Source organism: Falco cherrug, chromosome 14 (genome assembly GCF_023634085.1).
Source record: "Falco cherrug isolate bFalChe1 chromosome 14, bFalChe1.pri, whole genome shotgun sequence".
Classification (NCBI taxonomy): Eukaryota; Metazoa; Chordata; class Aves; order Falconiformes; family Falconidae; genus Falco; species Falco cherrug.
The window spans coordinates 19,455,184-19,481,394 of NC_073710.1; the positions used below are offsets into that span (position 1 = coordinate 19,455,184).

A 26,211-nucleotide genomic window follows, 5' to 3' on the forward strand; every position below is an offset into this window, starting at 1 on the left:
GAAAGCACTGTATTTGAGTGGCCTGGAGAGCATCTGACTGCTGGAGATCCCCGGGCAGAATGATGCAGGGGAAAGCAGCCGTGCGGGTGTAGAGCTGGCAGTGCCACCCCGGCAGAGCGCTGGGGGGGGCTGCCTAAGCCCCTCTCCCCATGCTGGACACCGAGCACATTCTGCTTGTGGTTTGGTGGGATTTAACAACCTCCTCCTCGGAAGGAATCACCATCTCCCGTGGAGCTCCTGCAGCCGGCTGGGCTGCTTGCATGTCGTCCATTCAGGCTGCTGGATGGAAAAATAGTCTATTCCTGCAGTTTCTGCTTAATCTTTTCTCGCTGGCGTCAGCGCGCACTGTCCTCAGCTGGCCTTGTAGGTGGAGACAGCTGACAGAGCAACACCCCCAGGGTTTGGGCCACGGGCTGAGCTCCGGCTCCTCCAGCCTTCGCAGCCCCTCAAGCAGCACGGAGTGCCAGAAGGGGCTGTTTTTCTGGGTAGTTTCTTGAGGAAAATGCAGCAATCCATTGGTTTACTCCTGTTTACCTAAGATCGCAGTATATCTATTGGAGTCTAATGTAAAAGTGATTGTTGCATGCTGTTCATTTAGGTAAACCCCTAAAAAATCTCATCTTGGAGGCAAAACAGGGAGGAACTTTTCTCTTACAAGGCTCTCCTGGGCTGGTTGTTCAGTCTTTGCTTGGTTGCTTTGGGCCAGGGTGATGTTTCTGCAGCCTCGGAGGCAAAACTGGGGACGCGAGGGTGGCCAGGCTGGGTGAGGAGGGAATGCGGGGTGCTGCTCTGGTTCCCAGATGATCTGGCACGAGGGTCCATGTATTTCTGGTGGTTTTCCTGTTTGGAAAAGGTTCCAGATGGAAAATGAGGCTGCTTTTAAATGGTAAAAGCTGCGCTGCAGCCTGTCCCAATGCAGCTGCCGGGGGGTGTTGCACAAGATGGTGGGAGCCTGGTGGCTCTGAGAGGTGAAGGCAAGCGGGAAGCTGGCGCTGAGCTACTGCTGGGGTCGGGGATGGAAAGAGCCGGGACAGGCTGCCTTTCCCCATCTACAGCCCAGGGCGAGCACAGCAGAGACACCCGTTCTCCCCGTTGCTTTAGTGCCGGGCGGTGCCGGGGGCTTGGATGGGTGTGTGGGTGTGTGACGGGTGCGCCTGGCTCCTGTGCTTGCAGGGGCAACTGGATCGGAGAAGCCCCGTACAAGACCGGCCGCCCCTGCTCCGAGTGCCCGCCGAGCTACGGAGGAGGCTGCCAGAACAACCTCTGCTATAAAGGTGCGTGCTGGGGGGCTCAGGGGGCACCCTCCGGGGCTGGGGAAAAGGCTGGAGCAAACTTATGCCTGGAAACTTTTGATTAGAAGCAGCCGCAGCTTTATGCACCTTTTAATCAGCGTTCCTTAATATTTCGACATCGTGACACGCGGTAAATCGGTGGCCGCTGCTGGATCCGAAAGGCGCTGAACTGCTTAAAACGTGGAGCTTGGATTGGGTGCGTTTTCTGCAGTGAAAATGAGAGCAAGCGCTCGGATGGGGGAAGCTGCTCCGAGCTTACGTGGGTTTGGCTCGGGAGCTCCGGCGGGATTTTGAGTGCTGGCAGGCTGCAGGCAGGAGCGATCCCGTCCTCGAGGGGTTTGTTTGGGAAGGGAATGTTCTCCGGCGCTTACCAGCGGCGACGTGGGTGGGCAGAGCTTGGCCGCCTGCCCCGCTCCTTCGGGGGCCAGGGATGGAGCGTTTCCCTCTCTCCCCACCTTGGTTTTCATGGCTGCGAAATGAACACAGCAATTTGTGTCTCTTGGAGGACAGGAGGGGATCATGGACGGTTTTTCCTGACCTGTGGAGTTTTCTCAGAATAGAGGTCAATGGAGTGAAAAATCTGGTGAATGCTGAAAGGGCCGGTGAAGCAGCGCTATCCCCCCGGCGCGCAGCGTTTTCTGGGGTCATGCACTGAAGGTGTTTTCCTTCTCCCATGTGTTCTGCTTCACGGAGAGCTGGGTTCTCAGAAGCAGGCAGGTTCCCTGGAGACTTGCCCAAAGCAGAGGCTTGCTTTGCCGCAGAATTGCTTTTATCATTTTTAGCCTGCGGGGTCTGGGGGGAGGACCCCAGGGCGCCTGTGGGCTGCGGCGGGGAGAGGGGAAGGGATGCCCCGGTGGCACAGCAAGAGGGAGAAAGCCCTCTTGGAGCCACCATCCATCACCCCTTTGCTTGCATCGTTCCTTGTGGCCGAGGATGAGAGCGGTGCAGGGGTTTTGGGTAGGGCTGGACAAGCGGAATGAGTTTTGCCAGCACCGTTTCCCAAATCCCTTTGCTCAGCTGCAAGAGCAGGCGGCAGCTTGTTCTCCGGCGGAGGTAAAGCCGGGGGTAATCCCACCGCCGGTGGTGAAGCCAGGATCGGGCTGTAGCGGGACCTGAGCTTCGGTGCAGGCTTGGCCGAAGCCCTGCTCATGGGGTGGGTTGGGGAAGCAAACCCGGGCGGGAGGAGAAAAGGTTTCAGCCACCTTCACAAATACTGGAGTCCTCTCTGCGTGCCCTCCAGCAGATCTGTGTTTTCCTCCAGAAAGACCTGTATGGGAAACAAGAAAAAATATCAACGCTTCCTTGCACTCATCAGTGGGGATCATTTCAAACCTTTGGTGTACGATGCTATACGTGCCACTCTGTGTGCAGGGGAGTGGGAGAGGGGCAGTCTCCCCTCCCAGCACCTGCCCTGGCAATAGCCCTGTGCTACATTTAATGGCCATTTTTGAGCTTCCAACTATTTAAAAGCAAATCCTTGTCAAACTAAATCACCTCTCTCAAAATATGAACCTCTCCAAGTTCCCCGTCAGTGCGAACACACTGTAATTATTTTTAATCCCCACTTCTAACAAGGTTACCGTTATGAAGATCCCATCATCACTGAGACGGACGAGACCAATGAAGTGGAGATTTCACAGGTCGCGGAGCAAAAACCGGTGCAGTTCTACCCTCCAGAAAGCAAGCCCAGCAAAGCTGTGAAAACCGTCCTAGACTCCTACATGAGTAAGACAGCTCCTTTCTTTCTCAGGTCCTATAAGTTTTAAAGTACATCCATGGGAAAAGGTGTGGAAAGCGCTGAGGAGGCTCAGGAAAAAAGTAACTGGGGGGACGTTTGAGGGGAGGGGGAGGTCATCTGGGCAAAAATTCACTTAATTATAGCAGAAGCAGGGAGCGAAGCTTTCAAAAGCCACTTCTGCCTTCTGCACGTCAGACTGCAATAGTTATTTGACCTTTTAAACCATCTCAAAGAAGTATCAATGAATCAAAGGTCCCCCATCAGCAATCAATGTATTTCCCATTTAAAATACTCAGCCCTCAACAGTTATACCCTCTTGGCAGCTTTTGTGGGGGTTTTAGTTCATTTCCTTTTTATTTCATGCTTGGGAAGATTTCTGAAGTTATTTGTGGAGCTGGAAGTACTTCCTCCGTTTTCTAACTGCTGCTAATTAAAAGAGACTTACTGTGACAACAAGGCGAGGCAAGCCAACGCATCCTTTTCAACTTTATCTACCAGCATCTTGAGAGTCTGTAATTAAATGGAGAATGAGAGCTCTGGCTGCAGACCTCAGGCTGTAAATCAAAGCCTTCAGCTGTCAGATCTTTCTTCCTTGCTAATATTTCCAAAGACACCTGTCGCAGGTGAAGGGCTAAAGAGGCACAAACCGCTCCAGGCTGGGCTGGGCTGGGCTCTGATAAAATTTTAATCTTGCTGCACCAAAGACCTCCAGGAAAGATGCATGGTGGTTGCACATCTCCATAGCCCGAAAGCAGACTGTGGCAGTCTCTTTCCTTTTACAACTATTGATTTATTTTATTGTTTTCTCCCCAGCACAAGTCATTACCTGTGAAACCAAGATGAGAGACAAATGCAGAGGCTCAACATGCAACAGGTAGCATTTTACTGATACTTCTTGGAGCTCTGCAGGAAAAAGTGGCCTAAAAATGATGCACTACTTACATAGTATAGCCTCTCTCATATTTGCATTTTTTGTGACTACCTAGACAGGTCTCTCTTTTTTGTTTGTTTGTTTTTGTTTTTTGTTTTTTTTTTAAAAAAAACCCAACAAAAAAAACAGCCTTAATTTCTCTTAATACAAAGTCTTCAGCCAAGCCTAGAAATAAGGTGACTCAGTTTATTTCATTCAGCCATGATGACCCACAGTTTCAGGGGTCCAAAATAATTTAATACATTTTGGCAGAGTAATTTTTGAGCCCTTTTTAAGCACTCCGCCACTGGCCAAGCCAGACCAAGAATTCATGGCTTGTCCCCTCCCAGCCAGTCAAGAACTTCTGGTTAAGGTTTCTGCAAAGAATGGGACAGTTTATCACTTGGAGAAAAACCAAATCCACAGAATCTAAATATTGGTCAGGCTTTTAAGGAGGGGTGGAGAAACTGTTTCAAAAAGTAGCTATTTTGCAATCTTGTTTTTAAATGGAAGAGTTACGTGAAATGGATGGAATGACTATTAAATGAAATAGAGTCAAAGTCTGTTTTTCTTGAATTGTTTTTTTGCCACCCTCAAAGATATATATCTTTACTAGGTATTTGTGCCCAGCTGGCTGCTTGTACAGTAAGGCAAAGATCTTTGGAACATTTTATTATGAAAGTGTAAGTACCTTTTAATAGCTCATAGATGTAATTTTTGGGGAGTTAGCAGTAATAACAGAAATGGGAAATGCCAGCAATTCTAGTGTAATTTGGCTTTTCAGATTCCCCAGTTGTGGTGTGTAAAATAGCACTAATAAAGATGATCTCTATTTTCCTCATCTTGATGATAAAAGGAAGAAGTCTGGAAAGGCAAAGTGATTCCAGACGTGACTTGCTCATGAATGCCCTTAATATGCAATGAAACCCATGGCAAGTGAGGGATGGGGATCACCAGCCAGCTCTCACAAAGATCTCTTCTGTAGTGTGGGCAGCTGTCGTGCTGAACAGAAACTTGAGATGAAAAACACCGCTAAATGTTGTAACCAAATCATATTTCGGGCTGATTTGCTGGATCTTGAATTAGCAAGATCGTTTATAAATAAAGCATGACACTGTTTTCCCATCAAACTACTTCTGGGGTGAAGAAAAGTTGAAAATAAAAGGGTTTTTATTGAAAAGCATGTTTGCCCTCCCCGTTCTCACTGTTGGTGCGTGACTGCATCGCCCATGGTACATCTTTGCCCTGCAACTTCTGTGACTGCAGACAGCCACCTCCTCCAAGTGGTTTCAGCAGAAATATTTTGGGTTTGAATATTTTGTTGAGAACTGGAAATATTTCATACCAGTCATTAATTTCCAATGCTGCTTTTCTTCTAAATTGTATCTAAATGTATGGTTTTGTTATTTTAAAAAAAGCTTGCCATTCAGTGAGGCAGCGCTTAAAACAACAATAATAATGATAATAAAAAAAGAATAAGGCTGTGTTGGAAGAGTAAGATTTAACAACCAGATTCCAAAGGAGTGTACTCAGCTTCTTTTCCATTTGGCACTTCGGTGGTGGTTTCATTTCTTCTTCATTTTTCGCACAGCGGTCGGTCAGCGTGGCTCTGTGAATGAGATTTATTTCACATGCTATTTGCATTTATGCTCTTGTCAGTCATCAAGCATATGTCGAGCTGCAATTCATTACGGCATCCTGGACAATAAAGGAGGACTGGTTGATATCACAAGGAAGGGGAGGACACCAGCTTTTGTGAAGTCTACCAGGAACGGTGTGGAGTCTTTTAGGTACTACCTTCATGAAAAGTATTTGCTTTAAATATAAGTAGATGTTTGGTCATCTTTGTTACTCATATGTAGACATAGTGATTCAAGTAAGCTTATTTTTTTAATAGATGTTTTCGTTTGCTTATTTTGCAGGAAAAATAAGCCTTCAAATGCATTCATGGTTTCCAAAGTCACAAGTAAGTTTTAAAAGTTGAGAAGAAACCCTGGCTGCTAATGGGGTACTTGAAAAGCATCGTTCCTTGCAGCGCTCTTTCATTTCAAGGGGTCATATCAAATGGTTTAGTACCACAGCTAAGCCCTAGAGTGGTGATCCATCACCTGCTACGGGCAATTCCACCGCCAGCCACCTCATTTTTCTGTGGGGATCTAAGAGGAAGGTTCAGAAAAAGGTGATAATGGGCCATTTCCAGCAGCATCTCCTGGTGGTGGATCGTGGCCGGGTCCAGGCATCAGCTGCAGTGTCACAGGCTGCTGATAGCAAAGTGATGGAAGCTGAGGCATCCTTGTATGAAGGCCTCAGTCTAGTGTGAACACTGTATAAAACCTGAAAAAAATAGTGGCTAAGATAATAGTGTGATAGTATAATGAAACACGTAATGCATACGAGATCAGTTTCTAGCAGCGAGCCATCATATTTATGGTGAGCATGTAAATAAATACAGTGGAGTTCTGCTTTTTCAACAGTTTCCACTTTCTGAATATCTTTGAAAAATTCCTCCTCCTCATACATACAATCATCATTTTGATTAGATCCACTTGACCTACTTTCAGGGAAAACCATAGGTGTCAGGTATTGGGGTGCCACTTCTGGAGCTGTTGAAAAAAAACATCGTCTTAGGGAGCAGCTACTTTTCTTCTGCAAGCTGTAACATTTTCAAGGCCACATTGTAGTGTGGGAGCAGCATTTCTGCCGGAGAGCTGGTCAGCCCTCTCCTGGGTGCATGCCATGGGTAGAGGAGCGAGCAGCTTTCCTCCTTGTGCCCTCAGCTGGACATGGGTCTCTCCAGATGTGTTGCGTGACTGTGGTTTGTGTTCTCCGCAGCTGCCTGAGCTGTAGGTCTAGTAATGTCCCTCTCCATGTTTATCTCCGCAGCGCAGACGCTGGATTGCTATGCTACAGTAGCTGAGCTGTGCCAGTTCAAAAAGCCGGCGACCCATTGCCCAAGGTACCACAAGCCCATTTATGTATGTTTTGGGTCCCCTCACTCCAGGAGGGACGTAGAGGGGCTGGAGCGTGTCCGGAGCCGGGCAGGGGCTGGGGCACAAGTGCTGTGGGGAGCGGCTGGGGGAGCTGGGGGGGTCAGCCTGGAGAGGAGGCTCAGAGACCTGGTGTCTCCGCAGCCACCCAGCAGGGGCTGTGGGCAGGGGGTCGGCCTCTTCTCCCAAGTAACAAGCGACAGGACAAGAGGAAACGGCCTCAAGTTGCACCAGGGGAGGTTTAGGTGGGGCATTGGGAAATATTTCTTCATTGAAAGGGTGGTCAAGCACTGGAACAGGCTGCCCAGGGAGGTGGTAGAGTCACCATCCATGGAAGTGTTTAAAAAACGTGTAGATGTGGCGCTCAGGGCCATGGGTTAGTGGTGGGCTTGGCAGCGCTGGGTCAACGGTTGGACTTGATGATCTTAAAGGTCTTTTCCAGCCTAAGTGATTCTATGTTCACCTTAAACCTGCTCAGCTCCGAGGAGGGCCAGCTTAACAGAGGATGCTGAGGTCCCCACACCTGAGGGCTAGCAGGGACGGAGCTGATTTTACCAGATGAACTGGAGGAGGGGGTTGGGAATGGCATGTTTCCTCTAGCCACCGTGCTTTTCTTGGCATCGTGAGAGAAAATTCATGTTATGTTCTCAGACTGCTTCAGTGACATATCAGGCTACGCAATCCCATTTCAGCACACCCCTATATATATGAGCGTGCGACTTTGCACTCTGAATTTGTTCTGCTGCACTTGCTGGGTTTTGGATGTGGTTTTCCTTTCCACCTTAAAACATGGAAGAAGTTTGTTGTGCAGGTGTAAGTCGTGGCAGGGCAGGGGGCCACAACCATGTGCAAATACTTATGTGCACAGCGTTGTGCAGAAATACGGGTCCTCCCGTTTGAAAATGTCATAAAAGACCAATCCCTCTTTTCCTGGTCTGAACGCCTCTATTTACAGTTCTGCAGTAACTACCAAAAGTCATCTGAGGGGAACAAATAATTAAATTCGCTGTTGCCACCTGCAGACCAGATGCAGGCACTTGAAATCTCCCAAGAATGCAGCTTGCTTTCCTGTTGAGCCTTGATATAGAGAATAAATATGAATAAATTGTTTTCTAGGATTTATTGTCCAGCCCACTGTAAAGATGAGCCGTCGTACTGGGCCCCGGTGTTTGGCACAAACGTTTATGCAGATGTGAGTACGCTCCTTCCCCCGGTGACCCTGCGTGTCGTGACATCTGTGTCACAGGGCGGGGGTCATACACCGCCGTTGAGGGAAGAGAATCAGACTCTCCGTGGTCACTGCCACGTGGGGGTGGGTAGATGGAGATGAAGGAAGAAGCAGCACCAGCAGTTACCACACCAGGCTGGGGCCAATGGGCTTGGGGAGCCCTTCCACCCTCCGGCACCGACTTACTCGTGGGGACTTGGTCGGGTCACTCAACCGCTCCGTGCCACACGGGCGATGCCTGTGAAACCGCGGTAGCGCTCGGCCACCTCAGCAAAGTGTTTTGGGATCTACAGATGAGCACCAAGGGCTTTCATTACACACTGTCACACTATACAGTTGGCAAAAATAGACCTTCTCCCCCCTCCCCTGCCCTCCTCTTTCTGGGAGCTGAACAGCGTTTCTGAGCGGGCAGGACAGAGTGCAGAGCAGTGGAAAGAAAGCATGCGAGCTGGGTTTATTGGTTTGTTTTTCTAAACCCTGCTCATGGGGATGAGCAGAGACTTGATGCTAAAACTAGGCAAAGAGTCATTTTTTTGAAATCTCTTAATATTAGGCCTCTAAAAACTGGGTTTCAATGTTTTTCCATTTGCGGGTGCTTTTTTATTTTCCCTTCTCTTTTTTTCTTTTTTTTTTTCCCCCTCACTTTTTTCATATTTTTTTTTTCCATCAGAGGTTGAGTTTAGAAATGCCAGCTCTCTGGTGGGCGAGTAGCCTGTAGGAACGTGCTTTTTGGAGGCCTGGGGGAAGCAGCCGGCAAACTGTAGGGCCCCCAGCTTGAGCTCACCGTGGAGCTTTGCAGACTCCTGAGAAAAAACATCCTGCAGAAATGGTACAATCATTTGGGACGAGTAATTTTGAAAGCAATTTAAAAAAAAAAACCACCACCACCCTATTTTTTATTTCACTTGAGACTAATGTTTTCTAAACGTAGAGTTGCACAAACAGGTTAGCCTAGACCTGCAAATTCATCGGGCAGCTGCCGCCCCGCGGTACCTGCCTCCGTGCGTGCTCCGACCCTCAGGAAATGGGAAATAGTTTTCTCTCTTTTACTGAGCACAAATTTTCTTTGGGTTACCCCTGAACGGGGCCTGCAATTACAAGGGAATTAGGTGAGGACCAGCATCCCGGGCTGGTGTTGTTTCCTGATTTGTACTGACGCAAAAGGATTAGTGTCCTGCAATGAATCCATTTCCTCCTGTACCCCCTGGGTATTGTTTCATAAACCAGGGCATGTACTGCCATTTGGGAGGAAAATAAAATAGAAAAAAATAAAAATATTTGGCCACTTCCTAGAGGGTTTGGTTAACCTTTTTCTGGACGACTGTACTAATAGGGTGATGCGAGTGTAATAAGGAAAGCATTTAGTTTTTTACGAGAGTGCGAGATTGGTAGCAAAGCAGGTGAAACCAGCTGGGGAAAAAAAAAGTTTGAGGTGGCTGTGAAACACGCTGCAAAGGGGATTTTTGGATTAATACAAACGTGGATCAGTACAAAGAGGGACCGATGCTGAGAAATGCTCAGGCTGGAAAGCTGACAAGTGAAACACGCATGCCATGCAAGGAGAATTTGGGAAAAGGCTTCTCCCAGGGAGCATGGGCTGTGCAGGATGCTCTCCAGGAGGGGATGCTGTGAATTAACCTGAGCCCACAGCTGAGGATTAATTAAAGTGAGCAACCAGCTGCATGAGACCAGTGCTGGTCTTCTGGGAGGGCTCTTTGGCTTCATGTCTAGGGGGGCACCTTCATGGCCCTGGGGCGACTTCTGCTTCAACTATGTCATCTTAAATACGTTGTCTAAAAGGAAATGAAGCATTTTGCCCATGTCCAGTTTGCACTCCCTGCAAGGTGCCCTCTGGCTTTTTAGCACCTTCTCCAAAAGGTCGATTTGCTAAATGCTTTTGCAGGTGAGGAGCCGATGGTCCAAGCTGTGATGGCAAAATACTTGGCTAGTCCGTGTAGTGATGTGACTCACTGTGCTTCTGGCCCAAGGTAGCATTCACATTTACACCATCCCAGCCAGGCATGTGGAAGTTTGTTTTGCCATGAAGAACAAAGAAATGTGAAGAATTGGCAGTTTTTGTGGGATAATTCTGATTTTTATTCAGGGGGCATAGGAGCCATTATCTCCATTTCTTGTTAATGGGTTTTTACCCACTTTAAATGCATTCTGATTGTTTTTCGGGTTTTTTTTTTTTACTCATCGTTATAAAATTATCTTGGATTGTGTATTTATAAGATTATCTCCTGGGTACTTCTCTTGGCTTAAAGCACAAAGAGATATTGGCAAGCTTTGCTTTAAAAAGCAGTGCAGGGAATTGTTTGTAATGAAATTAGTAAGATGATGGAACAGGGACATAAAGGAGCATTAAATTTTGGGGTAAATGAACAAAATGCAAGAAAATATGCTACAGGAAAAGCTGATGACCAAATCCCAGGTCTTTCCACTGAATGGCATTACTTTTTGGTGAGAACAGACTTGCTGCCATCATGCAGGGCTTGCAGATGGAAGCAGCACAGGGAGAGCATCTCCAGCATCCTCTCAGTGCTGAAATTAGGAGCCAGAAGCAACTGGCTGGGGAACAGAAAATTTGTTGCCCCTTTTCCCTCGTAGCACATTGCAGTGAAATTCTTTACGCTGCCATGTAAATGAGGAGGAAAATAAATAAAGAATAAGGTCTTTGAGCACGTAATTGTGTCTAGGAAATAAACCCTCACCTCTTACTAATGAGGACAGGACCATTTCTGGGGTGATGCTGGAGCTGTGTGAACACCTGAGGGTCTTCATCGAGGCTGTAAAAGAGCTTTTAAGTTTAATGAGACACTTTTGTCATTTGTCACTCTGACTGGCTCCTAGTGTGACATAAGACTGCAAGGGAAACCCATCCCCATCCCTGCTCGAAGCCCTACAGAGCTAGGAGAGAAACAACTCTCTGCGCTTGAGATAAGGTCTTTCATCCACACTTGCGGGGCAATTGGTTGGAGGAGGATAAATCACCTGCAAAAAGAGGCAGGTGTTTATCACCAGAGCAAATCAAGTCGGATGGCTCAGCTCTCAGGAGATACAAATTTAATGATTAAACTAGTCATACTAATGAGGAAAATACGAGTGATTAAACTCATAGCCACCGACTGTTGCTAATGGCCCCCACTGTAGTACTGTCGTGTTATGGTGTGTGCCTCCCAGTCCATCAGGAAACGCTCCCAGAGCATCCCGAGGGGCTGTGCCACGGAAAGCCGTTGCGTTGTCTGTGCAGCTGTCGTACTTCTGAATTTGAGGGGAAGGCCTTATTCTTGTAATGTCTCATCTTCTAAAGGCTCTTCAATCAGTTCATCAAAGCAAAGCCTGGCCTGGGACAGAAGAGGGCTGTAATCCAACAGAGTGCTTAGAGGAGGGTGGGGGTGAGGCAGTAAAAAAGCCTGTTGATCAAAGCTTTTAGTAAGCAGCAGAACAGCAAGTCCTGGAAAAACCCAGGAATGCCTTGAAAAGAACAGCTGAGGATGTCTCCCAGTGGAGAGTGTTGCAAATGGATTCAGGACAGTTTAATTTTATGAGCCTATTTTAGATTTACAGATTTCCCACCGCATGCTAGGGTGAATTCACAGCATATCTTCCAAGCGCAGTGTTCGCTGGCTCCCTTGGCCATATATAGAAGCAAAATACCAAACTGGCACTCCAAACCCAGAGGGCTGCCAAGAGATAGGCCATCCAAAGTGATAAATATATAGGGGGCAAGGCAAACCTGCCATATATGGCTGCTAGAATGAAACGGCACCATCCCTATCGTACGTACGCAGCGGGAACGTTTGCCCTTGTCGCTGGTTTTGGGGTACTCCAGTTTTTAGTGATCAGGGAGTTTATGGGGTTGGGCTTTTCACCTGCTGCCAGTCCCTGTGCAAAGCTGGTTTTTGCTTTTTGTTATTCCACCTTGCTGTATGTAAATTCCCTAGAATCCACTCGATGGCCAAATTTATACTATGCCTAAGCCTTCTCTGCTTTTGCTGTCTTTTCTGGATGCTTTGGGAGCTTAGTCATCAGTTGTTGGTGTTTTGTGTTCCTCCAGCAGCTCTGACTCTGCACATCTCGGAGAGCAGGGTAACGGCACGATGTGCAATTGAGAATCTTTAGTCTTTTCAGAAATGTTAATCTCCCTGCGTGCTTGGTGTTGCCTTACGGGATAATGCCTGTCCAAAAGCTACATCAGCTCAACGGGTGCAGTCTTTCTGCTTTTCCTAGAAAGAAGGATGTGAACTGTCCTGAATAACAGGAGATCATTCACCTTCCTTCAGGAAAAGTGTCTCCTTTTCAAGCAACGGAGTGAACAAACTTTGCTGAGGTGGCTGGTCACTAGCAAAGAGTTTCACTGCAGCGGTTTCTGTGGTGCAGACCCAAGAGGCGCTGGCTGGAAGGTTTTCCTCCACTCAGCTTTGGCCCTGGGAAATCTCCCAGGTACAGCTCCATCACAGATGGGAATGGTGGAAGGGCTGCTTCTCCTCTGTGGTGGTGGTGGATCGTCTTATAGCCAGGGCTTATGGCATACCTGCAAGATCTGGTCCACAACATCTTTTATCCCTAGTCTGTCCGTAAGAGGGACAAAATTGTTTCAGGATGTTTTTAATTTAAAAAAAAAAAAATCCTTGGTTTTTCTTGGTGCTTACAGAGATAGGAAATCTCCAGATGTAAAACATAGACTTCTAGTTTATAAGTAAAAATAATTAACTATTTTTTCAGAGCTCCAGTATCTGCAGAACTGCAGTGCACGCAGGAGTCATTCCAGATGAAAGAGGTGGTTTTGTGGATGTGATGCCTGTGGAAAAGAAGAAAAATTATGTTGGCTCCTTAAAGAATGGCGTCCAGTCTGAGAGGTGGGATGTTTTTCCTTTGTAGTTTCCTCTTATTCTCAGCTGTGTGTTCAGATGTGCGTCAAAGTCCGCAGACATCAGCTAGAAAGGCTGGTGAATTGGAAATATGTGACCTAACAGCGTCACTGTGAATTTTGAGACCCAAATAAATAGAGCGTGTTGTCCTGCTCTTATCTGCCACGGCTGAGGAGCTGCTTTCAGATCGGTGTGAAAGGTAGGAAAGATGGTTGAGCCTTGTCTTGGTTTATTACAGTACGAGTCCATATTAATACATCTTGTCGTGTGTGTCTAACACATTAAAAGATAAGCATGGGTATTTTTGCAGCTTTCAGCCGGGTCATATTTTGAGGATTATAATTGCGATTTCCATTCAGTTCTGGGGTGTGGGATGCACTTGTATTTGTTAACAAATTGCCTCTATTCTCTTCAAAAGAAGCTGTTAAGAATATTAACTCTTCCAGCTGAAACCAGGACAGAAGCATAAGTAAATGAACCTCTTGAGAGACGATCAAACAGTTTTTGAAGGTCGATTTGTCACCCTTGTAAATTTTTTGTAGTTTCTCTTGGGCCAACCTTGCTGTTTTCAGTGAATAGTTGTAGATCAGTGCTTCCAAAATCCCACACCTCTGGATGATGGCAATGATCAAGTCATAACTCATTCAGTCCTTTCTAATTTGAAACTTCTGTTTCAGTCCACGATGTATTTTTTCAGATACCAGTGTGATGGTACTAATTTCTCAGGGCTATCTTTGCAAATGTAGCATTCCCCACTGTTATGGGGAGTTTGGTCACTACTAACTACTAACTAATAACTCTGTCTGCTCTATGTAGTTCCTCTTTTATGATTACCACAAGAAATCCAAAAAAGTTTGCTGTTTTTATTCTAATACTGGATAATCCAGGATGCTGTAGAGCATCTCACAAAACAAAAATAAGACCACAACAGGAAATCTATAGGCATTAAATACGGGCTGCTTTAGTAGAGATCTACCAGGGCCAGCGTTTTGCAGTTCTGTGATTTGCAATTCGATAGATTGGATTTAAGTGTCAAACCTCCTATCCGTATGAGTTTTCTTCTATCTCTGTCTTGCTTTCCCTTACCTTTTACACTAACAGATAACTTCTTACTCAGCGGGCAAACTTTGCCCTCGCTAAGAATAAACCCCACTGCTAGCAGTGACATGCAATATGAGCGCCTGGTGCTGATCTGGGAGGTGAGGGAAACCAAAGACGTTCTCGCAGTGGGGATGAGCATGAAGATTTACAAAGTGTTATTTACACTCAGCAATAAGGAGCACCTTCATACTGTGAGATTCACCAGAGAGTGAAATAGCTTTTCAAAGATCAAGGTGAAAACCTTACCCTTGAGGACACTGGAAATAACCTTTGGTAAAGAGACATACCCAAACAGGTATGGGACAAGGCTGCCTTTAAAATTTACTGAGCCTTTACCCCTTCTGGAATGTTTATTTTGCAGGAATATGACATTTTGCCCCTTTCCTGGGGTTCTGCAGCCCAGCAGGGCTGAAGAAATAAGGGCTGGTAACAGAAACAGCCCCTTTTGCCCCCATGGACACAGCCAGCCCCAGCAGCTCAGAACTGGAGCTGGTGGGGACAGCTCTGCAGGTTGAAAATGAATATTTGTATTTATTGTCATTTAATGCGAGCTGATCTGGCTGCTCCCATTGCCAGCAGCAGGAGACGGGCCAGACAGGCCCTGGGAACCTGCCAACCTATTTGACAACTGTTTTTTAGGAAAACATGTTCCTCTTTACGCCTGAATCTCTGCATAAGGGAGCACAGTGTTCCTTGGATAAAAGCTACCCTGTAAGAGAGGCTGTTGCTTCCCAACTCCTTTTGTTGGCATTAGCACTGTAGATTTGGACTGGAAACATAGAACAAAGGTGAACTTGTGGATTTGTGCCTCTTCTTTTTCATCCTGTCCCTTTCTCCTGCTCCTGATAAGGCGACACCAGCCCAGAGGCAGTGTGCTACAGCAGTGCACCCAAAAGAAATTTGAAGTTGCCTGTAGCTGAACTTTGGGCCCTGTGGCACCAACATTTGGTTCATGAATTTTTTTTTTTTTCTTTTTCTGCAGCTTGAAGAATCCTTCAAATGGAAACGCTTTCCGAATTTTTGCTGTGAAGCAGTAAATTCCCAGGGAAGGTGCAAGTTTCTTTGGGAGAGCACTCTGTTGATCTCTAGAGACAGGAAAGCTCCTCTGATGGCATCAGCTCTGACCGTACCCTCCTTGCCAATCTCTTTCAGGGAATTAAAATAGGAAAAAAAAAAAAAAAAAAAAGAAAAAAAAAAAAGGGAAAAAAAAACCGAAAAAAAAAAAAAAACCCCACCAGGTTCTGACTCAGCTGTTTGCATCTCATCGCACCCGTTCAGCGTTGTATCTTTCTGTTTCGTGTTTTTGTTTCTCTCGGGGCATTCAGCAGTGATAAACTGTTCTAACTTTTCAATTTGCAAGAGGTGTGCTACACAGAACGGCGGTGGCTCAATGTACAGCAGACGTAGGGATCTCGGCCTGGCCCTTGGTAGCGTTTTAGGGTGTGAAGCTTCTGCTGCGATGGGCATGAGGACGTGCACTGCTAAGCAGAATCAGAAGTGAGCAGCTGTCCAGGCACTGGACCCTTTTGAAATGAGAAACTGTTTTAAAAGTTGCATCTTCTGGGGAGACGCTGGGCTTTGATAGAGTGTTTTTGTGTATGTTTGATGTTTTCTGTGCAAAAGAAGGGAAAATGTGGTGGTTTTCCCAACGAGTTGGCATGCCCCAGCACTCCTGTGTGAGGCTGCTGGGGCATCACACCAGGCTACGTTGTACAATGATGGTGTCGTGTTTGGGGAGAGGACGTTCTTGTTGGCTGGACATCAAGGTGTTTTGGGGACTGGAGTAGGGTGTGAAACGGTGGCAGAGATCCTCACTGCAGAAAATGAGGCCACCAGATAATCCAAACAGCAGGTTCAGTGTTTGCTGGTCAAACATTCACAGGTATTTTGCTGGTCTGGCAACCTATGAGAAGTCAGTGAACCGGGGCTCCTGTGCTGGCATATCTCATCCTATACTATACGTCATTTCAAATAAAATTTCAGTTAAATGCAGTGTATTGTTTTATACAGCAGTGCTGGTTGTTTTCTCTGTAGTAGTTCAGTAGTGGTAAAGTTAATCTTGTTTCTGCTAGGAATGGTTGCACCCATAGGAAGCGTGTTCGCCTCACCTTTGTGCAGCTCTTTGCGGTGGGTGCAGTTGTGAGACTTTAAAGTGATGGCATAAACTGGGCGAGATGAATTTTTCCCCTTTGATTTGTGAAACCAAGAGATCCCCACTTTCCGTGTAATTGCGGTGCCCGTCAGCATCTGATATCCAGGAATGGTGTGTTTTGCAAAACCCGTCGGTGTTGTAATGATGGTATTTCCTATTTTGTTATTTATGCCTCCACATGCACCCAAATGCATTTCAGAGCCAAGAGAAGAGCCTAGCCTGACCTCCTCCTTTAAGGTGGGAGAGTGTTCTCCGCTTTATGTTGGAAATTATTCTCTGCTTTATGTTGGAAATGAATTTTTAGATTTGGTCTAAACATTAATCTGTCTGTCTTTTGATGCACAGACACCAGTCACTTCATTAGTTATAAGAAGGCAACGCAAACTTTTAAGTTCTTCGGTTCTTGTAAATGCATAGTCCTCCTGCTCAGTAACTTGGTTGTAATATTGTGTTACAAACGGGAAAATATTTCCCTCTATTTGGCAGATGTCTCATAGCTGCTCTTATGCTCAGGCTATGTTTGGTTTAATTTAGACAGATATAAAAACGTTCAAGCTGTTTCAAAACACAAACCAAAATTGTCTATATGATTAAGCATTTCTTTAATTCTGTAAACACCATGAAATCGGCAAGGAAATTACATTTCTCATTCAGTTTGTCTCCCTGTTGGAGTTTGTTATTCTGTGAAATCTGAATTCGGAAAGAGACCTTTTGTAAAATATGAAATTGGAGCTGCTTTGCATCATCTCCGAAAGCGCTGCACAGAAAGCCTGCCTTTGGGGGGGACAGAGAGAAATGACTCTACGCATCGTCTTTGTTTCTATAGTATCATCTTCCAAGGTGTACAATATTTGCTTTAGATAGGAAATCTGAACTGTTTTTTTACTTACTAGGTAAATTGGTGTTCAAAACAGCTGGAACATATCTTAGAAAAGCTGCTGGTTGGAAGCGTTTGAGATCTTGGCAGTGAGATAAGGCTTCCCTGTGTCTGCCCACGGTGAATAATTATGCTATACGTGGCCTGGTTCAAGCCCATTAAATACTGCAGCGTGAGGCTAGGACCATCACGGGCCAGATGGTAGTCACAGTGCAATTTATTGAATTGGAAGGAGCAAGAGATGCAGTCAGGTATTCTTCACGGGGACTGCAGGAGCACATACAATGCCTTCATGCTAATAGGATCCCACCTCTGACGTGCTGTCCGTGATAATTGCGTATGCTGCAAAACGATGGAAAAAAATGTAAGGACTTTTGCAGAAAAGTCCAGGGGATTATTGTGGGCACATAAAAATCCAAACAGATTGGGGTGTATCTACCTGACGAAAGGGGGGCAAGGGAAGAATTATTATTCCAACAGAAATATCCTAAAATGCTTCATTTAAGTTACAATTGTGTATTTTTATCTTCAGCCAACTGGTTTGGATTTTGGGAAACCGATATTAATTTAAGTCTGTATCTGTTTATTTTTATATTTGTTGTACAAAAGAGAAATTGTGACTTTACTACACAAATATTATTTGAGGTCCTGGGTGCTATTAATTTAAACATACCTCCACCAGAATTAGGGGTGAACAGGTCCTCCAAGGCAGTCATGATGTATCAATTACTTGCAATCATGGGTGCTAGCTATTCATATTATAGGTGGGACAGTACCAGTTTTTAGCCAAATATTTACTGATTTTATTTCTGATACCGAAACATTTCTCAGCCTAATATATTTCAATGCAGCTTAAAGATGCAGCACATCTTAATATCACCAGATCCGTTCGTCCTTAGACCCCAGCTCAGCAGATTAGTAAGCACGTGCTGGCTTGAAGCACCCAGGTGTAGTCTTACTGAAGCATCTGGTTAAAACCCTGGCAAAGCCGATGCTGCCTGGTGGTTCTTCTCCGATAAATTTATTTTTCAAACCAAGACTGCCAGCGCAGACACTGCCATTGCAGAGCATCTGGCCCAGCATAGCCAAATGTCCAGAAAACACAACCAGTGTGACAACCAAAGCACGGCACTTCCCCAGGTGCCGCTGTGCTGTCAGGTCCATTGGCTCCATGAGTATCTTTATTTTAAGATGTTCAGCCAACGGCTGATTGAGGAGTCTCCAGTTGGTTGGTTGTGCAGTCAAAATATTTAGGGCCAGTTCATAATTTGCTTTTTTTTTTTTTTTTCTATGAAAAATGATGTATTTTACTTCCTATGTGTAAAAGTTTCTTGTAAATTTTTGTGTGCCTTTGCATGTTTTTTGAGGGGCCGTGTGTTTTGTTTATAAACTATAATTTTTTTTCTAAATGCAGAATTGTAAAATATCTTTTTTCCCCCTCCATTTTCTTTTGATTTCTGAATTATTTGTGAAATAAAACCTTCCCAGAATGAATGCTTCCCTTGTCTTTAATGTTCAGCCAGAGCCGGGGTTGTATTTAGAAAAGCTATTTGGGATTACTCCTGGGGACTGGAGTATTCCCTGTAGAGCCCGAGCGAGATTGAGATGTGCGGAGTCTGTTCCACAAACAAATAAATAAAACTGCCCCGTACCCAGGGATTAAAAGTCAACTTTTACCCCATCAAGAATAAGATGTATGCTTTCCTGAACCATCCTGAGAGCAAGGGAAAATCACTCTCTGTCTTTAAGTCCCCACAATATAAGGGCTGAAGTAGATTAAGGGGTTGGAAAAAGTGTTTAATGAAGTAGTGCTGCAAAATACAACTGAGAGAAACTGCTCCCCGCCTGACCAGGCTGTTGTTAAATGTACACACACACACCTCCCCCCCTTTTTTTTTTTTTTAAGATAAATGTATAAATATTTATTTTTTTTTTTAATTCCATTTGAATTTTCTCCAAGCTCCTATGTGCTGACAGCACCACAAATCAAACCGGGTTGTTCGATGGTAACTCAACACCATCTCGGTTAAAGGAGTGACAGGACAAGGTTTACAGCTCAGCCTCCAGGCAACGAGCACTGCATGGCTTTTGTCCAAAAATGTGGACTGAGCCACGGGAGGGAGTCCTGACTGACAAGAAGGCCATGATATTTTATGTTTTCCATTACATATACAACCAGGTCAACATAAAATATGGAGATGTTTGCATTACTCTGAAGCTGGCCTGATATCATTATGGTTGAACAGTATTTACCTGACTGACAAGATAACAGCATTATTGCGCTGCCAGCTATTTCTGCGAAGTTTCTTGGCTAGTGCATGCCCTGCAATTACAAACTGCCCGTTTTACCTTGCTAATGCCCAATTTATGCTTGCTTTCTCCCAGTCTTACAGCTGCAAAAACATTTCCCTTGCTGAAAATGTTGGGGAAGATTTTCAGGAGCAGAGCTTAAAGGTAAGCAGAGAAGGGTATTCAGACTAATGCTCAGGGTCATGCTGAGGCTGCTCACACTGTCCTATTAATTGCAACAGTTATTTGATTTCCTATTTGGTAGCGCTGCGAAACGCCATGGCAAAAATTAGGTCCTGGTTGGCCTAAAGAGGAAAACAGCGTAACACCCGAAATTTGAGGCTGATATTCCCGTCCTTCCTGTCAGCTTCTGACCCTTTGACGCTGGTTCTGGTTTTGTTACCTGCTGTCGTCTCCTGCTTGAGCCATGTGCTTTATCCCGTGTTCTTTACCAAGGAAATGGTGTTATCACGGGGGCTGTGTAAGAGCAACACTGCAGGCAAAGCTGTGTCTTCCTTCTGTACAGCAGGTATGCACTCAGGTAAGTGAGGAAGGAGAGCAAAACAAAAAAGGTAAGAGCAAAATTTAATATACACCCACCCACCCACCCACCCCCCCCAGTTGGAGGTGGGATTCAGATTCATGCTTTAGTGGAGATGGCACAAAACTGGGAGGTTGAATGAAGAATAGAGGGGAAAGGAAAGAGAAACCCATGTGGACCTGAGTGAGGCTGGCAGTCTACAAAAGGAGCTGAGCTGATCTGGCAACCCTGTTTTCCCATGTTGCTGGTAATCCTCTGGGATCAGCAAGTTGCAGGGCTCTCCCGGCTTGCTGTTTCAGGAGAAATGTCATCTTGCCTGTTACTCTGCCTTCTGCTGCCTGCTCCTCACCCGGTGCTGAGCTCATCAGAGGCTATGTATAGCATGGGCATACCTTGGGATGGGTGTTCTTAAAAAAAACCCACATTCATTTATAGGATGCACCCAGGCAATGTTTTCAAAGCCATTTTGCAAACGATGGGGTTGGTTCTCATTTATACTAAGGACCTACTTTAAGGCACTTAGAAGACATTTATGCCACTTTAGGGTGTGGACAGAGCAGTGTAAAGAAGCCTCAGTGTAAACAGAAACCGCCCTTATATCTTGTTGACAGTGGTTAAAAAAGGGTTATGGACTTAAATCAACAGACAAGGTCTCCCTTATGCAGCGGTCTTTTCTGCAGTGCTTGCTCCTCACCCTTCGGCCCACGCGGGCGAGCAAGGGCTATACGCAGTGTCCTTCATCATCGCCTGGCACAGCTGAGCACATCGTAGTGCTATTAAGTGTCAAACCGAATAGAAGGTTATTGGTAGCAGGCAAAAAGTCAAGAGGCTCAGGTGGAATATTATAGCTGAAAGGAAAAGGGAGCACAGGTTTGCAAAAGAAATTCAGTGCTTCAGAATGCCTTACAAGTGTCGCTTCCCTCAGGTTTAGGGCTCCTCTGGCTCAGGGTGGCCATGACCCTGAGAAAGGACCTGCCAACAGGCACACCATCCTGAGAAGTGCTTGACACTGATATCCTCAAGCTTTTATTTCAGTAGCTGCTCCGAGGCTTGTTTCTGCACATCTGTCTTTTGCACTTGTGGAAGCTAAGGAACGAGCATCTATGAACTATGCCAAGGGGCCAGAGGACAAGTCTGTCAGAAACAAATCTTAAAAGCAGCCTGATTTCCTTCTCTACCAGCTTAACAGGCTTTGCGAGTTGGGGAGAAAAGAGTAAAACCCGATACAGATGGACTGGGGGAGGGTTTTTGATACAGTCTCACTTGACGTGCCTGTAATCAAAATTTGGTTTAGATGAACGCAGGGCGCTCCAAAACTGCATAGTGACTCTGCTGGAAGTTGGAGAACCAGCCTGCAAAAATAAGCCAGCACTTGGAAGGCGAGACTACAAGGAATAATAGAAGATGGAGACCAACCAGTAAGGCAGTAACTCAGCCCAGCTGAGATAAAGAAGAGTCAAAAGCATCCCACTATTGCCAATGAGATAAATGTCCTATCGGATGCGCAAAGAGGGACACGATCTGCAAGGCACGTGAGAAACCTCGGAGCTCTGCGCGGTGCTGTTAAGCTCTGCGGTGCAGCACGGTGCCTGGGCTGGTACCCCCGCTGCCCCGACAGCGTGCAGCTGACCGTGGGCAGCCCAGGAGGAAGAAAAGAGAGCGGCCCAAGAGCTAAAACAACCTCCATGAAGGGAAGAAGCTCGCTGAGGATAACAGAGGAGAGTGAGAGGACTCCTGAAGTGTGTGAAGGTACCGTGAAGGGAGGGAGGCATTTGTTCTTCATGCCCAAAGGGGCCCCACTAAGATATAATAATGGGTTTGAAGTGTAGTGGGAAACATTGAGACTGGCCGTTAGGACAGGCTCCAACAGGAACAGATATTCTGTGTGGTCTTTTCAGGTCATTATTCAAAGTTTTTAAGGAAATGCTAGATGGCATCTCCTACAAATGAGGTCCTGCTTCGAGTGGAGAACGGACTAGAAAATGTCTTGATGGCTGTCCCAACTGTAATTTCTATAATTTTTAAGGTTAAAGTAAACATGAAATCACATGGGAAGGTTTATCACCTATTTGGATAGATACCCGGATCGGGATTGCGCGCGGCCATGGACTGGTGGTGTTCCGTGGGTGATACAGATAGACACCTTCCAGTAGAAATGCCTTAGGTGAAGGTGAGCAGCATCATTGCTGGTATGGACTGAGATGACAAAAACTAGTCATTGTTCTGCTAACTGTTTGTTGCTCAGGTTTTTTTCTTTCCTGTAGGTCTTCTGGCAGACAAATGAGTCCTGTGGGACCCTGAGCTTGGTTTGCAGATGGATCTGTGGGCCTCCTGCCACGACTGAGGTAAGGCACTGGGGACAACCCTAGAAAAATGCTGATGTGAGATGCCAGCAAGGGGTGACTTAGGGCATCCCTGTAGGGTTGTCACTGAGCAGAGCAACACAGACCAAGGGCTGGCTGTCAGAGAGCAGCACGGACTGCTGGAACGCATCTCATCCCAGCGCCAGGCACGTAGCACCAGCTGAGGACAGGTTTTTGGTGGGAAGACGGAGATCATGGAAATTTTCACATCTGCAGAGTCATGAAATAAGCTCAGGCATCTGAGGGCAGCCGGGCTGCTCAGCAGGCTGTGCTCGCCTTTCCAAACACAGGAGTGAAGTCAGGCTGCCTTAAACCTGTACAGCAAAACAGAGGCACAGAGCTAAGCAGCCTGCTGCTCAATCAGTGCTTTTCTGGGGGACAGCATCTTTATCAGAAAACAATGATTATTTTTTGTTGTAAATCCAAAGCGCTAACTTGGAATTTGTTTGGACACAGCCATTTTAACAAGAGCAATAAAATTATGAAAACCCTGGAGTTTTGATGAGCTCAAAACTCTCCAGTCCAGACCAAGAAAAGGATCTTGAAAGCCAACTCTAGCTGATGTTGTGGACAGCTCGGGATGCAGATCCAGAAAATGCTCGTGAACCTTTTTTGAGGCAAGTTACTGGAAAAGTGGTCAAGCCCTGGCCCCTCGGCCATGTGCACAGCACGGTGCGAAGGCAATGGCACGCTGCAGAGGGGGTCCCCGGCCCCCCAGGCCCCCCGTGCTGACGCAGGAGACGCTTGTGTGAGGTCTGTGCTCTTCTCTTCTATAATCCATGACTTCAGATAAAATCAATGCCAAGTACCCAAAAAAGGGATTGTGTATGCTCTCTCGCAGCTTCTTCCCGTAATGTGAACACAGCGTTCGACTGTGACAGTTTTGCCAGTAAAAGAGAGGTTTTTCCTTTGCCTTGAGATCCAGATTTAAAATTAGCTGCGCCTCAGCAGAGCCATCGGCAGCGATCCCTGCCAGCCTCAGCGCTCAGCGTTAGAGGTTCAGGGCCATAAAAGAGCCCAGCAGCCCAGTTTAAACAGTGACCAGAAAAGTTTGTTCAGGGTGGGCTCCCTGGCTGTTAACACCAGGAGCTTCCATTAGCTCCTACATCGAAAAAACCAGTCAAACTTTATAAAAATACTTCCTAAAGTAAATATTACTGAGTCACAGATACTAAATATTAATAATTCATACATTGGGAACAGAAATATTAGCAGGATCTGTAAGGCAGGTCTTTTTAATGTGTAATATTACAGAATTGGGTATGTGTTCCTGTCTTTTTTTCTTGCCTTGCGTGTGCCAGCCCTTCACGTCTGAGGTGCAGCCTGGAGCTGCTCCGAGCTTGGGGTCAGCAGAGCTGGCTGGTGTCGAAGCCCCACGCGAGGAGCAGCTCGCCTGGGAGGGATCCATGCAGGCAGGGTGCTGAGCAGCGCTCCTCGGCCGGGGGTCAGTAGTGGGGCGCTCCTGGGGAACCAGGGGGTTCACTCCATACTTGCAAACTGCAGATAAATGAGGGGTTTTTTTTCATTACCAGACTGACCTCTGGGGAAAAAAAAATAAAAAATCAACCCCAAACCAACCGCATTTGTGCAAAGTTTATGCAACCACCCAATCCCCCAAAGCGCTTTTGTCACATTAAGGAGCAAAATGGAGTGAGAGCCACCCCTCATTTTTCTAGCGAGGCAGTTTTAAGTGAAAAGTGGTTTTGTTGGAAAAAAAAAATTTCAGAGTTTTAAAAAGTGAAATTGCAGTTATTTCAGTCATTTCTTTTCATGTTTGAAAGCATGGCTTCTTAAGAGTTTGTTGGCACTGGAAAGCATTAATGGAATTTTTTTTCTTTCTTTAGCTTCCCACGGTGTATAACCAGGCACGTGGTGGAGACTGAGGTGTTGTCATTGAAATGGAAAAGGAGTGTCAATTGGGGGGGGGGGGGGGTGGGGGGAGAAGAAAAGAAAAACAGAGCTTCCAGGCAGAACTACAAAGGAGAAAGGCATTTCTCGGAGGAATGGAGCAAAAGAAGTGAAGAGCAAGGGGCTGTGACAAAGACACAGACTGGAGTCTGACACCTTATTTTGTCAAATCTAAGGGTAGTTTTGCCTTGGACATTGAACAAATGCCAGTTCCCAAAAACCAGAGGGGTGAGTGGAAGTCAGGATGTGAGGTGATCCTGATGCTTTGAACCCCCACAAACGCATTTTCCCCTTCCTCCCTAAAAGAAAAGTGTTTTATTTTGCCAGTTATGAAAGACTTGGTTTCATCACCAGTGCCTATTTCCACAACGCTGTGCCCTGGCTCCGCAGCCTGCCAAGGCTGGTCCAGCACAGTGGTGGGGATCCTGCTGCCACTTAGGTGGTCCCAAATTACCTCTGGCTTCTTGTTCCTCAGCGACTTTAAGCTAAACCCCAGCTTTACAAGGACTCCGTGAGAGCTTTTTGCTCTGAGCACTTGATTCATTAATTAGCACAAACATTAGCTTGAAGGTCTGTACCTCTCGAGGGTAGCTTTTTGGTCCCGCACAGCAGTGCAGGTGGAGGTCCCTTTCCGGGAATGGGGAATGGATGTTCCTCTTCACATTTTGCTTTTTGACCTTGGATTTGATCCAATGCAAAGAGAAAAGGCACGCTGTGGCTCCAGGGGAAATATTTCTTACTGAGCTGAGAGCTGTATTGGCACGGAGATGCCAGTACAGATGGAGCCAGCTTTCTCTTCCTCTTAACCTGAGGGTCTCAGGGGTGTAGCAGGTAATTCTGTGTCTTGCAAACCTGCCTTGGACAGTTTCTACTGAAAGATCTCACACGGTGCTGAAATTGTCTAAAAATGTTGAAGACACATTTCACCCTTCCCCTGAAACACATGGAAGAGTACCATTATGGTCTCTGCCTTCTTCCATGAAAACCATCTTCTGTGAGATACCAGATTGTGGTACTCTGCCAGCTAAATGCAATGTAAAGGAAATTTCTCACTAGGAAAGGACAGCCACGAGCAGCCTAGCTTTTCCTGAGCTAACGTTTGGGCTTTCTGGAAATTAATGGGCATCTTTCCAGCTCAGGAGTGGGCAAGACAGCATGGCTGTCATTTCTACCTCTTCATATCGATGGCTTCCCTGAGGGCCTGCCTCAGAGAAAATGAAGTGAAACAGCTAACTCAGCTGGTCAGGTAGCACACACAGCCCTGAACCTGCCAAGGATTACAAGCCTGGACAGAAGTCCAGCTTATGCCATTACACTAACTACAGGTATCATTAATTTTTACGTGATCACTGACAAATGGATGGTCCCTTGTAACTGCTCTGCTTGTAGACCCAGCTGAAACACCCATGTGTTGGGGCGCACCAATGCGCTCCCTTGCTGGGGTGCAGCGAGGCTTTGTGTCTTGATAAGCTGCATCCCATCCGTGAGAGCATCTCAGTTTTGGTGGGCAGGTAGAGGAGTCATTCCCACAGCTGGGGGCATGCAAAGCAGAGGGAAATCCTGTTCCCACCAACACCTTTTAACTACCAGCCCTCTGGGCACAGTCATTTTGGCAGATGTGAATCTCTCATCAAAGCTCCGCTTTGTGCTGAGCTCTCCCAGCCCCTTCTCATTATCACCTGCCGACCAGTCTAGTTTTCTGTGATCTCTACCTTTAATTAAAAGCAATCTGGAGGCCCCTGGGACTTCCCCACTGCCACCCCGTTTGCATCCCCTCTCCCTTCCCCAGTGGCAGAGAGGGGCAGGCAGGGCCGCGCTGAGCACGGAGGGCAGCGGTAGCAGTGACGTGAGGCACAGGCTGTGCTCAGGGTACACTGTCACGTTAACAGTGGGGGAAGTTTTTCCTGGCAGAGCAGGGTGGCAAGAAAACTGTGAGAAGAGGAAGCAAAAA

The 26,211-nt window shown here is 46.4% G+C and overlaps 1 protein-coding gene across 2 annotated transcripts in view; it reads left to right on the forward strand.

Moving 5' to 3' along the window:
- CRISPLD2 (cysteine rich secretory protein LCCL domain containing 2) overlaps nucleotides 1-18,649 on the forward strand; it is a 35,880-nt gene extending 17,231 nt beyond the window's left edge. For both annotated transcript variants that reach the window (XM_027803417.2, XM_005432367.4), the window contains 10 exons: nucleotides 1,174-1,274; nucleotides 2,868-3,017; nucleotides 3,844-3,904; nucleotides 4,557-4,623; nucleotides 5,600-5,730; nucleotides 5,863-5,906; nucleotides 6,824-6,896; nucleotides 8,044-8,119; nucleotides 12,884-13,017; nucleotides 15,113-18,649. In XM_027803417.2, coding sequence (XP_027659218.2) covers nucleotides 1,174-1,274; nucleotides 2,868-3,017; nucleotides 3,844-3,904; nucleotides 4,557-4,623; nucleotides 5,600-5,730; nucleotides 5,863-5,906; nucleotides 6,824-6,896; nucleotides 8,044-8,119; nucleotides 12,884-13,017; nucleotides 15,113-15,167 — 892 coding nt within the window. In that variant the 3' untranslated portion in view covers nucleotides 15,168-18,649. The remainder of the gene's footprint in view (nucleotides 1-1,173; nucleotides 1,275-2,867; nucleotides 3,018-3,843; nucleotides 3,905-4,556; nucleotides 4,624-5,599; nucleotides 5,731-5,862; nucleotides 5,907-6,823; nucleotides 6,897-8,043; nucleotides 8,120-12,883; nucleotides 13,018-15,112) is intronic.
- Nucleotides 18,650-26,211: the final 7,562 nt, after the last annotated feature.